The 17,217-nt window shown below is 44.0% G+C and overlaps 1 protein-coding gene across 9 annotated transcripts in view; it reads left to right on the top strand.

Annotated features, from left to right (window-relative positions):
* The window catches only part of RTN4R (reticulon 4 receptor), a 393,010-nt gene extending 388,412 nt beyond the window's left edge, over nucleotides 1-4,598 (top strand). For all 9 annotated transcript variants that reach the window (XM_077294932.1, XM_077294899.1, XM_077294890.1 and 6 more), the window contains one exon: nucleotides 2,697-4,598. In XM_077294932.1, the coding sequence (XP_077151047.1) occupies nucleotides 2,697-4,114 (1,418 nt within the window). In that variant the 3' untranslated portion in view covers nucleotides 4,115-4,598. The remainder of the gene's footprint in view (nucleotides 1-2,696) is intronic.
* The last annotated feature ends 12,619 nt before the right edge of the window (nucleotides 4,599-17,217 follow it).

The raw sequence follows: 17,217 nt of genomic DNA, 5'->3' as shown, positions 1-17,217 counted from the left end.
TCAGTTGTATCCAGTCCTCACTGCTAGAAGTCAAATAATTACAACCACTTCTTAACTGATGTAGTCTCCCAAGTAAAGTAAAAAACATATACCTAACTCCCACAATGGTGCCGCTCCAGCGATGATGGCACCAGGTCTCATTAAGCTTGTGTGGCATTGTTATGTCATGTTAGAGCTGAAGCCAATCATCAGTCACTAATGAGCTGCAGAGCTCACACCTCCCTCGGATGTTTTAGCTTCATTCAAGGGAAGTGTAAGGGTATGTTCCCACTGTCAGGAACCGGCAGCACTTTGGATGCAGCACATGTCCGCTCCGTCCAAAGCACTGCCGGCTTTTGAACACAGGTGATTCCACATGTGTTTATTGAACCGTGTGAAAACACCGCGCCCAATACATTGTACAGGGAAAATTATCTTGCAGAGTGTAAAAGGACGTGTTTTCCTCCACAAATTACTAAACTTATAGTTACCAAAAGAGGAACTCTCCTTACACCTCTATTGAGGTCCGATATTAACTATTATCGCTGAACTTGGCTATTAATAATTAATATCCACTTAATATGCCTCAACGTTATCTTATCTTTATACTATATACTAACTGAGAAAAAACAGTGTAACAATAAAGGATATGTATTACACACACACAAGTCTGCAGTCTATAACATACATATATATTTATACCAAAGCTGGCGACAATAAATATATATATATATATATATATATATATATATAAATATATGGTTACTGCAACTCTAATACAGTAATATAACTACAGTATACAGTAACATCCCAACAGTATCACACAGTAATAACCCACAATGTCCAGTAATATCACAACAATATAACCACAATATAAAAACCCACAATTAACTGCCCGATTACCCAAATCACACATGTAATATCAGCCCTCCCAATCTATAGCTTACTAACCTTAAGGCCTAAGAGGTTACAGGGCCTAGTAAGAACAGGGAATACAGAGTATACTTATCCACCATGTGGTTCCATGATCATTCCAGGCAGAGCAAAAGGGGGCAAACCACATGGTCTTGTACCTTATATGTGACCAGCTAAAAGAGGTGTGTCCAGCCCCAGGTGTGGGGAATGAGGTCACAAGTCTATTGTCCACTGGCAAAGGTACATCCCCTCAATAACCTGTCTTACCAGCTCTTGGCATACCTACTTTACAATACTTCAGGCTGGAGGATGGGCTTCACTCCTTCATGTGGGAGTGTACACTAAATACACAAAATATGCATTAAACACATCTCAATATAAAGATATACATTTTTGGGCACTTCCCTTCTACACAGAGACTGAGTGTCTCCACAAGATAAATTGACATGCTGCGGTCTGGAAAGATGCGCCGCATGTCCGTCTCCATAGGGAAGCCGCGGGTGTCTGTGCACGCATAGTGGAGATGGGATTTCTTCAAATCCCATGCATTATGCTGTAACATCTGGCCGCTGCAGGTTTACCGACCATGGGAACATACTCTAAGTGAAATAAACCATTAGCAGCCACAAATAAGCTGCAGCACTCACATTGCATCACAATTCACTGTAACGGTGCAAGTCCGAGAGGTAATAATGAGCTTTTTGAGATATAATGTAAAAATTTAATAATCTACTTATTAGTATTATCAAGTCTAAAACCTTCCATTTCTTTGTTACTATGTACCCATTTTAAAGTTGGCACAGAGGACCTAATTCTAGCAATGTGTCACTTACTGGGCTGCTTGCTGCAGTTTTGATAAAATCACTGTTTTAACTGCTGCAGATCTAGCACTTCTCTGAATGCTAAGCACTGTATAACCCCACCCACACCACTAATTGGCAGCTTTCTGTGTACACTGTTCATAGACAAAATCTGCCAATCAGTGGTGGTTCCTTGTTTAAAGAGCGCTCATGAATATGGACGATTAGATGACAGCAGGTTTACTAGAACTCTAGTAATAAAATCACTTTTTTTATCATTAGGAGATTATCAAAACTACAGCAAGCAGCCCAGTAAGTGACAGTAAGTGACACACCACTGGAATCAGGGTGTCTGTTTCTCTATTATGCTGCTCTCAGATTAGGCAATGAAAACTTTGAGACTGATTCCCTTTAAACAATTCCACCTGTGTTTATCCATATTACCGTCCACATAAATGTTTATTTATTAGTGACATTTATGTGCCCATCTCTAAAAAAAGGTTGTATCTAAACAGTCGTCAAAATTGATAGCAAAGTCAAATATGAATGCAGGACAAAGAGCTTTGGAATGCATAATATACTTATATTATTCACATTTGTGTATATTTAAAAAGATGGAAAATGTTGATGTTAAATGCATACAAAAATAATTAACTTTAATGAAGTGGAACTCAAACTACATATATCATTTTGAATATTATCTTAAAATGTGTACTACTGGCTAGTGGCTACATTATTAATAATAACTTTTATAATAGGACACTTGGAGCACTTTCCGTTGGTAAGGGTAGATCTATTCATAATATCAGACATTAGAAAGGAACAAATCGATTAATAATAATTCAATCATTAGAAGTGAGAGTCCTGATCACAAGGGCTTACAGTCTATGTGGAAGTTGTTTTGGAGGTTCTGTATGAGTTATTTGTATATTCCTTTTAAAGAAAAAAAAATCACCTATATAAAGCTAAATAAATTGATTCTTGTTTTTCCTTCTTCTGCAGGAGCTAAGCTGTTGCTACTCGTTACCTGCTGCATCATCTACAAATTGAAAGTGCATGGTTGTCCAGAAGTCTGTCTGTGTTATAATGAGCCGAAAATCACATTTAGCTGTCAGCAGCAAAGACTGACTGTAATCCCACCGTACATTCCTGTACAGACTCAGCGCATCTTTCTGCATAATAACAAAATAAGTTTAATAAGGGCCACTAGCTTCACCTCCTGCCAAAACCTCACTATCCTATGGATCCATTCAAACAACCTAAGTCACATCGAATCTGCAGCCTTCTATGGATTAACCAAATTGGAAGAACTAGATATGAGTGACAATTATAACCTCAAAACTATTACAGCACTCACATTTCGTGGTCTCGTTCATCTACATACGTTACATCTCAATCGTTGTGGCCTACAAGATTTGCCCCCTGGCATCTTCCAAGGCCTTTATTCTTTGCAGTACCTCTACCTTCATGACAACAACCTACATTTCTTGCATAATGATACCTTTGTAGACCTGGGGAACCTCACCTACTTGTTTCTTCATGGAAACAAATTAAACAGCTTATCTGAAAATGTATTTAGCGGCCTCGTTAACTTAGATAGACTACTGGTGCATCAAAACAGGTTGGATATGATCCATCGCAGGACTTTTCATGGCCTGAAGAAAGTGACAACCCTGTATTTGTTCAGTAACAACTTGACAGTGCTTAAAGGAGAAGTATTATCACCTCTTGTATCTCTGCAGTACTTACGTCTAAATGCAAACCAGTGGATTTGTGACTGCAGGGCCAAGTCCCTCTGGAGTTGGTTGAAATCATTTAAAGGCTCGTCATCAGAGTTAGAATGCTACCTTCCACCGAACTTGGCTGGGAAAGACCTAAAAAAACTAGGAATCAATGACCTTGATGGATGTGCCAACATATCTTTCCATTCATTCAGAATAGGTCCATTCAGTGCCAAGACATCTCTAAATATTGAGAAGATCTCAGATAGTTGTTGCCAGCCTGCAGCCGAGAAGTCAATAGTAGCTGGCACAAACACTAAAGCTGGCCCATCTTCTCACACCAGTAGAGTCTTGCCAAATATTCCAATCAAGGATAAAGAAAATATCTCGAAGACAAAAATTATTGGGAATGTTGACCACAGAAAAAACAGAACATATAAGCCAATTAATTACTCCCCATTTGCCACTTTCTCAAGCAAATTAGATAATTCCCTAACTAATTTGAATCAAAACAATGATATTGATTCAGTTGAAACTTCCACAGTCCCGAATAAAAAGAGGCCTCCCTGTTTGAAAAAAGTGAAGTCAAAATCTCAATGTCGAATGTATCAACCAGGAACTAACTCTGGGCTTCTGAATTTCATCACTACATATCTCCTCTTTATGACTGAGTTCTTCATGCTACAGATGCACTTTTAAAGGCTAAATATATTTTGTTTTAAGGTAGATTTAAAGAAAGACTAGGAATGAGCTTCAAACATTGTTACAACTCTATGGAAAAAATGCTGTACAAAAGCATCTTCACTAAAGGTGATTGGATATATTTTTATGATTGTGGTTTTCTGATTTTAAAGAGTGCAAGATATTTATTTTATTCCTCATAAAATTAAGGGAGGGCTCCTTTAAAGGTTGAGACTGGTAAACATGAAGGTTTAGCCTTTCTTTGTAATTTAAACTTGTACCTAATAACAATTCCAAAATGTACACTGTAAAATGCTGTTTGTCTGCTCTGTTTATGACTATTCTAGTTCTTTGTAATGATCTCTGTCATTCTATGTTTCTGGATAGTATTTGTTGAAGAATACTATCAAATTACTTAAACATTCTTCACATATACACATATAGATATGCATTTTATTTTAACTGTGCTGAAATTAAGTAAAATAAACATGTTCTTATTGTTTTCCTACACTTTATTTTAAATGGAAAAAAAAAAATATGTTTTAAAATGGTTTTATGTTTATAATGATAAACGTTCCCAAAATAACTTAATAAATTCATAAAGACATACATTATGTAGAAGCTCATGTAAAGGGTCATTTATATGTGATATTACAAGTAAATCCAGCTGATTTAATGAGAATTTTACACTGGTTTGTGCAAACCAATGAGCATTCATCTCCTGTAGAGTCTCATAAAAAATTTGATTGGTCGAGTTGGCATGATTGTAGGCTGATTGTTGTCATGTTTATACATATCGCTCACTCGACTGGTTTTTGGCATGAAAAGGTCTTAAAGGGGTTGTTTAGATTAAAACGACAAGTCTGCAGTCACTGTATGTGAGTGCAGACTTGTGAATCCTAACATCATGCGCGCTGCACGCTGTGAGGATTCTCCGGAGTCAGCAGACAGAATGGCGGTCATGTGACTCCAAGTATGTGATACGCATACTCCCAGCCACAATCCGACTAGACTGTTTTTGGCCTCGCTCAAGATACTTGCATTGAACGAGGCCATGCCCATCTAGTCGAATTGTGGTCATGAGTATGCATATCACATACTTGCGGTCAAATGACCACTGTTCCCGACACCGGTGATTACTTACAGCGAACAATGCAGACTTGTCATTTTAGACGGGACAACCTCTTTAAAGAGGACCTGTCACTCACAGAATTATAGATAATTGTTAAAGCAAATGTGAAAAAATATTAATAATATACTTATGTTACTATCCCATGGCGTGTAACATATAACATAATGTATTGTTGATATCTCTTGAGATCTCACAGGGGCAGAAAAATGAAGGCAGAATCTGAGCAGTATCTGTTTACGAATGCTGCAGAATCAGATTGTGCGGAAGCCTGGAATAGTGTACAGAAACTCTAGACTTTGTGGCGAAAGGCTGGGATGTATCATTCCAGCAGCTGTTTGTGCTGTTCATTCGTTTATATGGTTAATTATTTGCTTTTTTCCTTGCAAGCTAATCTTTCGTGGGACACAAAATCAAGACCTCTACACACATGGTCAAAATTGTTGGTACCCCTCGTTTAATGACAGAAAAACCCACAATGATCACCGAAATAACTTGAATCTGAGAAAGTAATCTAGAATGGAGTTGCTCCTGTGAGGCATGACGTCAAGGGAAAGGGAGGAGCCTCATGGATTACACATCTGTGCTCATAACAGAAAGTTGCTGTGCACGTGTGAGTGGAAGAGAGGAGTGAGGTGAAAGTGAGAGGAGTGAAGGGAAAATAGTGGAATGAGGGGAACATGAGAGGAGTGATTGGAAAATGACAGGTGTGATGGGAAAATGAGAGGAATGAGGGGGAAATGAGAGGTGTGAGGGGGAAAATGAGAGGAGTGAGGGGGAAAATGAGAGGCATGATGGGAAAATGAGAGAAGTGAGGTGCTGCTGCAGTATGAGGCTGTGTATAGAGAAGAGTGAGGCGCTGTAGGTGCAGGCTGTGCATAAGGCCACATTCACACGTTCACTATTTGGTCAGTATTTTACCACAGTATTTAAAAGACAAAACCACGAGTGGGAGAAAAATACAGAAGTGGTGACGTGTTTCTAATATATTTTTCCTCTGTTTTACTCCAAGTTTTAGCTTACAAATACTAAGGTAAAAATACTGAAGGAAAAAACAAAAATGTTGTTTATCAAAAGGCTCTTGAATGAGTTGAAAATAAAATACTATCAACATTTGGGTAATTTGTGTTGCAAATCTGTTGTGTTAAAAATATGATGTGAAATGTTTTTATGTGCAATACAATCATTAGAATTTGTTATAACTATCCACAGTTAGTTACTATGCCCGGGCAATGCCGGGCTTGAAGCGATGGCCGGGGGACCACCACGGTGCAGGAAGACTACTGTACACAAGATGAGGTGCGAACAACAAAGGGTAGATTTATTGGGAGGCAAGGAATGAAGTGGCTGAGGAAGATGCAAACAGGGGTATGCAATGGCAAGAGACACTTTACAAGAATTATAAACTTTATCTCGTCCGTAAAATAGCACGGTGCTCCAGCTATTACAGACTCAAAATATGTCTCACAAGCAAATTTAAACAATAAACAAATAATGATGCTACTCTACATATAACCTCCCTGGCCTTTACTAAGCAAGCCCCACGGCTGTCGTGTACTGACTACTGAAGCCTACACTAGGCCCTAACAGGTGCACCAAACAGGAACAGACTCACGGTGATGTTGGGGACTCAGGTCCAGTCCCAGGGGGCCCCCAGAAATCTAATATGGTGGTGCACATGGCTTTCTGTCAGCTCTGTGAAACGTGGTCTTCTCCTTGCTTCTGGGTCCTAGGGATGCTCCTGGAAACTGTAAGTCCCTTTCTCAGTAACTTTGTGGCTTCACAAACTAGCACAGAACAGCCACCTTTGCCGTACCCGGAAAAAGTCTTGCAAATTTCACAAGTACACTCCGTCCCAGGCTGTGGGACCTTTCTTGTAGCAAACAGCACACAGTTCTCTCTGTCGCAGCTTCAGCTCACACACACAGTTCAGGCTCAACTCCCCCCCTATTCTAGGGCAGTTCATCTTCACAGTATATAGCAGGGGGGAAGCAGAACATTCCATCACACCAAACAAGGGGGTGCTGTCTCTTAAAGTGGCAGCGTGTTACTGTCCATAACAGCACCACCCTCTTACATGCCTCCCTTCTTAATGATGGTCGTCCTCGGACATCACAGCATCAAGGTCGAAGTGTAATGAAGGAACGTGCAATGCAGAAACAGCACCTATAGAGGAGGCAACAAAGTTGGAAAAAACAGACAGAGCACACTGTTCTACATATCGGACTGGTGGAACCCCTGCATTAGACCTCTGGGATCTCTGGAGCTCTTGGCTGTCAGGCAAGGCTTGACTATCTTCCAGAGGAACACTTGCTGCAGGAGTCATCATGGGCTCTTGTCTGGTCTCGTTCTCACATGGCGGTACTGGTACATCCATGGGATTACCGTCTCAGTGCGGCTGAGGACCCCCTACATCACGGACGGTCCACCACTCGTCATCGATTTCACCATCAGGTATGACAGATTCGGGAAGTGGAGTACCGCCTTCAGGCAACAATGGCGTTGAACAGATCTCAGACCGGCAGGGCCTCAGCATATTTCTGTAAAGTACTCTAGGGGTGGACGCCCCACTCTCAATTTGCATTACTCTATAAGGCTGTACTTCCCATCTCTCACTTAGTTTTCCCTTGGGGCGCTTCTCTCTGACTAACACTCGGTCTCCGGGTTGGAGTGGTAAATCTTGAATCGGTTTACGGCCTGTATGCTCTTTTTCTTGCAGCTGCTGACCGCCAACCACCGTATCGTTTGTAGTCGTTGCCAATGCTCTTTCACCCATGAGGTGACCGTTCGCTCCATCAGCTCCTCTGGCTGTTCCAAATTCAGCTCAATGATCTCCCATCCAGCTCTTCCAAACAGCAGTAGATAGGGGGTATAACCCGTGGTGGAGTGGACCCGATTGTTGTAGGTCCAGACCAACTCTGGCAGGTAGTCTGGCCAACACGCCTTCTTATCCTCCTCCAACGTTCTCAGCATTTGAAGTAAGGTTCGGTTGAATCGTTCACATGCTCCCATTGCCTTGAGGATGGTAAGGGGTGGTACGGGACTGCTCGATGCCATACATATGATACAGTTCTTCCATCACCTTGCCTTGGAAACAAGCGCCTTGGAGTGGATGTGCTTTGGGCACCCATACACTCTTCCACCAAAGACTCCAACCGGGGCAATACACATATCGCTGTAACCATTGGTAGGTCTTTGTGGGCCCAAAGTGAGCTCCAAATTCGTGGGCTTCTCTAGCTACTTCTTGAGCCATTCTTCCTGGGATGGCCACCTGCCACCTTACTTCCATATCTTTTGGCTGTTGTCTCTTGCGATATAACACTGATTGTCGCACTTCCAGTCTATCCCACTGGTGTAAGATACTCTTCATTTCAGCATCCAGATCATCTCTCTCTTGTTTGCCAGGCTTCCGCTTCTGAGTTACTTACCATTTCATCTGTCTCTGCCCTTCGTCTTCATCCTGAACACGTCCCCATTCCTCATTGGTTCTCCCCAGGGACCGGGGTAGTGCGCAGGCCTCCCTTCTTGACTGGGCCGCAACCACTGGGGGCTTGAACTTACGAAAATCTGGGGTCTCCTCCTCTTCGAGTTATTCATCGAGATCCCCCACTGGAGTCTCCACAATCACTCTTGACAGCCCGTCAGCATTTGCGTTTTCGGTAGCAGAGCGATAACGGATGGTAAAGTCAAACTTGGCTAGGCGAGCCACCCATCGTTGTTCTAAGGCCCCCAATTTAGCATTCTCAAGGTGGGCCGGGGGATTATTGTCTGTTCGAACTTGAATCTTGGTCCCTTCCAGGAAGCCCGCAAACTTCTCTGTCATGGCCCACACCAGGGCCAGGAGCTCTAACCGGAAGGAGCTGTAATTGTGGGGGTTTCTTTCGCTGTCTCACAGGGACCTGCTGGCATACCCGATGACTCTCTTATGTCCATCCTGTATCTGAGAAAGTACGGCACCGAGTCCATGGAGGCTACCGTCTGTGTACAACAAGAATGGTTGATTAAAATCTGCATAGGCCAAAATCGGGGCTGAAGTAAGGGCATTCTTTATAGCCTGGAAGGCCTCGTCTTGTCTCTGGGCCCAAGGGATGTACTGGGTCTTCGGCACTCCAGCGGTCCCCCTCAGCAGCTCATTCAGGGGACCCGCAACCTTAGCAAACTCTTTGACAAACCAGCGGTAGTACCCGGTGAGCCCCAGAAAGGCCTGAAGTTCTCTCACCGTGCGAGGGACTGGCCACATCTGGATAGCAGCCACTTTTTCTGGTGAGGGTAGAACTCCATCTTGTGACACTATGTGGCCCAGATACTCGATCTCTCTCTTGAAGAGGTGGCACTTCTTTGGCTTCACCTTCAGGTTATGAGCCCGCAGTCTTCCGAGTACCTGTCCAAGCCGGGCAAGGTGTTCTTCGAATGAGGCCGAAACCACAATGATGTCATCCAGATAGATCAGGGTAGCCTCAAAATGTAAGTCTCCCAAACACTTTTCCATCAGCCGTTGAAACGTGCCCGGAGCATTGGAGAGCCCGAAGGGCATCTGGTTAAACTCAAACAGTCCCATAGGGAGGATGAAGGCATTTTTTTCTCTGTCTTTCTCTGCCACGGCTACTTGCCAGTATCCGCTTGCTAGGTCCAGGGTGGAGAAGTACTTGGCTTTCCCAAACGCTGTCAAGGATTCCTCGATGCGGGGCAACAGATACGAGTCTCGAACAGTGCAGGCATTGAGTTTCCTGTAGTCTACACAGAACCAGATGGTCCCATCCTTTTTCTTGACTAGCACCACCGGGGCTGCACAAGGGCTCTGACTACTCTGCACCACTCCTGAATCCAGCATCTGCCTCAGTAATGTTTTCACCTCTTGATACATCTTGGGCAGGATCTGCCGGTTTCGTTCTTGAATTGGACGAGCTTCTCCGGTCGGTATCTCGTGCGTGATGGCTTCAGTACAGCCGAAATCCTCGTTGTGACGGGCGAATGCGGCCTGATGTTCCCACAGCATAGCTTCTATTGCTTGCACACGCTCAGGGCCCAGAGCCTTCACATCCACTTCAATTTGATTAAGGATGACCCGTCCACTCCACTCCGGGGATGGCGTCTCTTCGGCCCCCACAGCAACTGCTAGGGTCCACCCCGCACCTTCTTTCAGTGATAAAGACATCTCCTTCTGACTCACCACTTCGCCCTTATGTAGGTACACCAGGGCTAGATCTGTCCCTCGTGGCAAGGTGACCTCCCCGGGGCCCACATTCAAAGCTCTTATGGGGATGTGTCCTCGCTGGACCACAGCTATTGTACGAGCTATCATGACTTCTTGGTCCACTCCTCCGCCTACCACAGGCTGAACAATCACTTCCAACCCGTCAAGGTTGCAATGTGTCCCCACTGGAAGGTACACTATAGTTTCTCGCTCAGGAGGCAGGATTACAGGTTCTTTACCAGGAGCCCTGATGACCCCTACCGTCTGATAGGATGGCACACTCTTCTGTGTCCCACAGACGCGGATCAGTCGTTGAAGAGCTTCTTGAGTAGGCTTATGTGTAGTAGCCTTCTTCCAATATCCAGGTCCCTGTTTGGTAAACATAATCTGATCGAGTTCACGTAGGATATTCATCCCCAGTACGACAGGCACATCTTCTTTGATAGGCTCAGGGACTAGCAGAATCCCTTTTCTCCCCACTTCTTGCCCACAGATTCGAATATTCATCCACACGACCCCTGTGACCGGGATCGGTTGTTGGTTGGCAGCAAACAACCGGATCAATGTCTCTTTTTCTGGCTTGGCCAGGGCCTGGAAATGCTGCTTGAAATACGTTTCTGGCATCGTCGTCACTTGTGACCCGGTATCTACCAGGCAATCCACTAGAACTCCCTCAAATTCAGCACATAGGATGGGACTCCCAGCAATCAAGTGTTTGTTATGATATGGAGTGGCCTCTCTCCTCGCCTCTCCCACAGAGTTCCGCACTACTGCGGGGGTTGGTAGTTTAACAGCAGCTTCTGTCGGCCTTGAGTATAGGTCCAACAGTCTCTAGCAAGGTGCCACCGTCCTCCACATTCCCAGCATTGGATGCCTCCTCCTCACCGGGGGGCACCTCAAGCCTGTCCTCGTGCCTCCGATGCCTGACGGGAGGGGGCTTGTTCCCACTGATCCCCTGTCGGTCGGGCTGAAGAATGGTTGCATGAGTATGGTGGGTCAGGCTCTTGTAGTTCCCCCACTCTTCGCTCCATCTGAGTCAGTTTCTCTTGCACGTTAACAAAGGACCGCTGCAAGTCTTGCACTACCTGGACCAGCACCTCTTGATGGTTTGGGTCCCCTCTGGAATTGGTGCCCTGGACACGCATCACCCCAGACGCATAGCTCTCTTCTTTACTTCGGGCCACTGTTTCCGCCAGGATTTGACGAAACGTAAGGGCCGGATCTGCCCAGACCCGTTCTGACAGTGCTCGCCTCAAGGATGTGCTGTGCAGTCCCAGAATGAATTGCTCCCGGAGTATCCGGTCTTTAGAGCCCATGCTGCCAAATCCATCCGCCTCCTTTCTCTGCACCTCTGCTAACACTTCTTGCAGTGCTGTTGTATACTGAGAAATTCCTTCTTCTTCCCACTGCAGCCTAGAGAAAAATTTGGCGCGAAGGTGTCCCGCGCTAGCAGTCTCACCGTAGATCTCTTCCAGGAACGTCACTAGCTCCTTCAGGGTACTGCGGGTGAGTTCTGGTTGTAGGCAGATGTTTCTGCGGGCTTCTCCCTCTAGGGCAGTTAAAGCGATGTCCGCTTCAAGGCCTGGGCTGATGTTATAAATCTTCAGGGTGCTTTGCAACTGGGACACCCAGTCTGACAGTGGCATATTTTTGCCGTCAAACTTTGGTAGCACACTAAATATGGTGCCCATAGGGAGTGTCCGTGCAGGGGTTCCACCAATGCCCACAGCATCCCCATTAATGTTAGCATTCCCGCCATTGCTGTCTGCTGCGTCCATCTTGGTGACAGTACCCTGCTCGCAGCGCCACTTGAAGCGATGGCCGGGGGACCACCACGGTGCAGGAAGACTACTGTACACAAGATGAGGTGCAAACAACTAAGGGTAGATTTATTGAGAGGCAAGGAATGAAGTGGGTGAGGAAGATGCAAACAGGGGTATGCAATGGCAACAGACACTTTACAAGAATTATAAACTTTATCTCATCCGTAAAATAGCATGGTGCTCCAGCTATTACAGACTCAAAATATGTCTCACAAGCAAATTTAAACAATAAACAAATAAAGATGCTACTCTACATATAACCTCCCTGGTCTTTACTAAGCAGGCCCCACGGCTGCCATGTACTGACTACTGAAGCCAACACTAGGCCCTATCAGGTGCACCAAACAGTAACAGACTCACGGTGATGTTGGGGACTCAGTTCCAGTCCCAGGGGGGCCCCCAGAAGTCTAATATGGTGGTGCACACGGCTTTCTGTCAGCTCTGTGAAACGTGGTCTTCTCTTTGCTTCTGGGTCCTAGGGATGCTCCTGGAAACTGTAAGTCCCTTTCTCAGTAACTTCGTGGCTTCACAAACTAGCACAGAACAGCCACCTTTGCTGTACCCGGAAAAAGTCTTGCAAATTTCACAAGTACACTTTATCCCAGGCTGTGGGACCTTTCTTGTAGCAAAACAGCACACAGTTCTCTATGTCGCAGCTTCAGCTCACACACACAGTTCAGGCTCAACTCCTCCCCTATTCTAGAGCAGTTCATCTTCACAGTCTATAGCAGGGGGGAAGCAGAACATTCCATCACACCAAACAAGGGGGTGCTGTCTCTTAAAGTGGCAGCGTGTTACTGTTTATAACAGCACCACCCTCTTACAGGCTCTTCAGCTAGTATTAAATAAAAGATCTATGAAAATGAACAAATGAAAGTCAGACATTGCTTTTCAGCCATGCTTCCATGGAATTTTAAAAAAAAGTAAATCTCATGAAATAGGCCTGGACAGAAATGATGGTACCCTTGAAAATAATGTGACAAAACGAGCATGTTAAATCAAGTTGTGTGCATTAACTAGCATCACAGGTGTCTACAATCTTGGAATCAGTGAGTGGGTCTGTATATAAGGCTACAGATACTCACTGAGCTGCTTGGTGACATGGTATGCATCACACTCAACATGGACCAGAGGAAGCGAAGGAAAGAGTTGTCTCAGGAGATTAGAAAGTAAATTATAGACAAACATGTTAAAGGTAAAAGTTATAAGACCATCTCCAAGCACCTTGATGTTCCTGTGACTACAGTTGCACATATTATTCAGAAATTTAAGATCCATGGGACCGTAGCCAACCTCCCTGGATGTGGCCGCAGGAGGAAAATTGATGACAAAACAAAGAGACAGATAATATGAATGGTAACAAAATAGCCCAGAAAAACGTATAAACAGATTAAAGGTGGGCTTCAAGCTCAAGGAACGTGAGTCTCAGATCGCACCATCCGTCGTTGTATGAGCCAAAGTGGACTTCATGCGAGACGGCCAAGGAGGACACCATTGTTGAAAAAAAATCATAAAAAGCCAGACTGGAATTTGCCAAACTACATGTTGACAAGCCACAAAGCTTCTGGGAGAATGTCCTATGGACAGATGAGACAAAAATGGAACTTTTTGGTAAGGCACATGAGCTCTATGTTCACAGATGGAAAAAAAAATCATATCAAGAAAATAACACTGTCCCTACTGTAAAACATGGAGGAGGCTCTGTTATGTTCTGGGGCTGCTTTGCTGCATCTGGCACAGGGTGTCTAGAATCTGTGCAGGGTACAATGAAATCTCAAGAATATCAAGGGATTCTAGAGATAAATGTGCTGCCCAGTGTCAGAAAGCTTGGTCTCTGTCACAGGTCATGGGTATTGCAACATGATAATGACCCAAAACACACAGCTAAAAACACCCAAGAATGGCTAAGAGAAAAACATTGGACTATTCTGAAGTGGCTTTCTTTGAGCCCTGACCTAAATCCTATTGAGCATCTTTGGAAAGAGCCGAAACATGACATCTGGAAAAGGCAACCTTCAAACACGAGTCAACTAGAGCAGTTTGCTCTTGATGAGTGGGCAAAAATAACTGTCGAGAGGTGCAGAAGTCTCATTGACAGTCACAGGAATCGTTTGATTGCAGTGACTGCCTCAAAAGGTTCTGCAACAAAATATTAAGTTAAGGGTACCATAATTTCTGTCCAGGCCAATTTCATGAGTTTTTTGTTTTTTTTTCAATTCTGTGGAAGCATGGTTGAAAAGCAATGTCTGACTTTAATTTGTTCATTTTCATAGATTTTTTATTTATTATTACCGTATATACTCGAGTATAAGCCGAGATTTTCAGCCCAAATTTTTGGGCTGAAAGTGTCCCTCTCAGCTTATACTCGAGTCACGGTCTGTGGCAGGGTCGGCGGGTGAGGGGGAGAGAGCGCTGAGGCATGCTTACCTAGTCCCGGCGATCCTGACGCTCCCCCTGCCCGTCACACTGTCTCGGGTGCCGCAGCTCTTCCCCTGTACAGCGGTCACGTGGGACCGCTCATTAGAGAAATGAATATTAATTTCTCTAATCAGCGGTGCCGGTGACCGCTGATAGAGGAAGAGGCTGTGGCACCCGGAGACCAGCTGTCCGGGGGAAGGAGCGGGACGCCGGGAGCAGGTAAGTATCGCATAATAACCTGTCCACGATCTACACGCCGGGCGCCGCTCTGTCTTCCCGGCGTCTCTCTGCTCTGACTGTTCAGGTCAGAGGGCGCGATGACGTATTAGTGTGCGCGGCGCCCTCTGCCTGATCAGTCAGTGCGGAGAGACGCCGGGACCGGACGCTGAGGAGCTGCAAGCAAGAGAGGTGAGTATGTGTTTTGTTTTTTTTATTGCAGCAGCAGCGTTATATATGGCACAGATTTATGTGGAGCATCTATGGGGCCAAACTGAACGGTGCAGAGCATTCCATATGGGGCAGCTTTATAATGAGCATCTATGGGGCCAAACTGAACGATGCAGAGCATATAGGGCACAGCTATATAATGAGCATCTATGGGGCCAAACTGAATGGTGCAGAGCATATAGGGCACAGCTTTATAATGAGCATCTATGGGGCCAAACTGAACGGTGCAGAGCATATATGGCACAGCTTTATAATGAGCATCTATAGGGCCAAACTGAACGATGCAGAGCATATATGGCACAGCTTCATAAGGAGCATCTATGAGGCCAAACTGAACGGTGCAGAGCATATATGGCACAGCTTTATAAGGAGCATCTATGGGGCCAAACTGAACGGTGCAGAGCATATATGGCACAGCTTTATATGGAGCATCTATAGGGCCATAATGAACGGTGCAGAGCATTATATATGGCACAGCTTTATATGGAGCATCTATGGGGCTATAATGAACGGTGCAGAGCATTCTATATGGCACAGCTATATATGGATAATATATGGGGTAATAATCAATGGTATGGAGCATTATATATGGCACAGCTTTATATGGAGCATCTATGGGGCAATAATGAATGGTATGGAGCATCTATTTTTATTTTTGAAATTCACCGGTAGCTGCTGCATTTTCCACCCTAGGCTTATACTCGAGTCAATAAGTTTTCCCAGTTTTTTGTGGCAAAATTAGGGGGGTCGGCTTATACTCGGGTCGGCTTATACTCGAGTATATGCGGTACTTTTGCCAGATTCAAGTTATTTCTGTGACCATTGTGGGTTTTTCTGTCATTAAACAAGGGGTACCAACAATTTTGACCATGTGTGTGACATGACAGGTAGAGACCTTAACAGTGTTCCACAGGCAGCAGTGTTGAGTGTAGCAGAATTGTTTCTATGTAAATATCTAAATGGTATTCTCCTTTATAGGCATACTGTACTGGAATAAAGAGATAGACATTATATTTACAGAGGGTGAAATAAGTATTGAACATGTCACCAATATTATAGTAAATATATTTCTAAAGATGCTATTAACATGAAATCATCACCAGATGCTGGTAGCAACACATCCAATCCACACAGACAAAGAAATCAAACCATAGATTTCCATAAATTAAGTTATGTGTAATAATGAGAAATGACATAGGGGAAAGGTATTGAACACATGAAGTTAGAGAAGTGCAAAAAGCCATGGAACATCATGGCCCCAGCTGAGTGATTAGAAAGCAATCCTGAACCTTAGTGAAAAATAATATCAGATGGTTCAACTGATGGCCAACAAAAAGGTGTTCCAATACCAAGGTGCCACACAAGAAAATTCTCATGATGGGTAAAACCAGTGAGCTGTCTCAAGACCTACGCAACCTTATTGTTGCAAAATATACTAATGGCATTGGTTACAGAAGAATTTCTAAACTACTGAAAGTTCCAGTTAGCACTGTTGAGGCCATAATCCATAAGTGGAAAGAACAACATTTCACCATAAACATGCAATGACCAGGTGCTCCCTAAAAGATTTCAGACAGAAGAATGAAAATAATTATCAGAAAAGTTTTCCAAGAGCAAAGGACCAAACGTGGAGAGCAATAGCAAGACCTGGACTCAGCAGGTAATTGTTTCCAAGAAAATGATAAGTAGTGCTCCCAGCTTCCATGGCTTGTATGTGCGCTCACCACAGAAGATTCCATTGTTGAACAAAAAGCATGTTCATGTTTAAAGTTTGCTTAACAACATATAGACTGACCTGTGAAATACTGGCAGAATATAGTTTGGTCAGATGAGACCAAAATTGAATCCTTTGCAATCATACACTACACCATTTTTGGAAGCGAAAAAGCATTGCAGATCACCTAAAAAATACCATACCAACAGTGAAGTTTGGCGGTAGGAACATCATGGTGTGGGGCTGTTTTTTTTTCAACATATGGCACTGGCAAACTTTGTGTGATTGAAGGAAAGATGAATGGAGAAATGTACCAAGATATTCTTGATAAAAAATATGTTGCTATCTACCAGGATAATAAAGATGAAATGAGGGTGGACATTTCAGGAAGACAAT

This window comes from Ranitomeya variabilis, chromosome 1 (assembly GCF_051348905.1).
Source record: "Ranitomeya variabilis isolate aRanVar5 chromosome 1, aRanVar5.hap1, whole genome shotgun sequence".
NCBI classification, from domain to species: domain Eukaryota; kingdom Metazoa; phylum Chordata; class Amphibia; order Anura; family Dendrobatidae; genus Ranitomeya; species Ranitomeya variabilis.
This window is presented reverse-complemented; position numbering and strand designations above follow the sequence as displayed.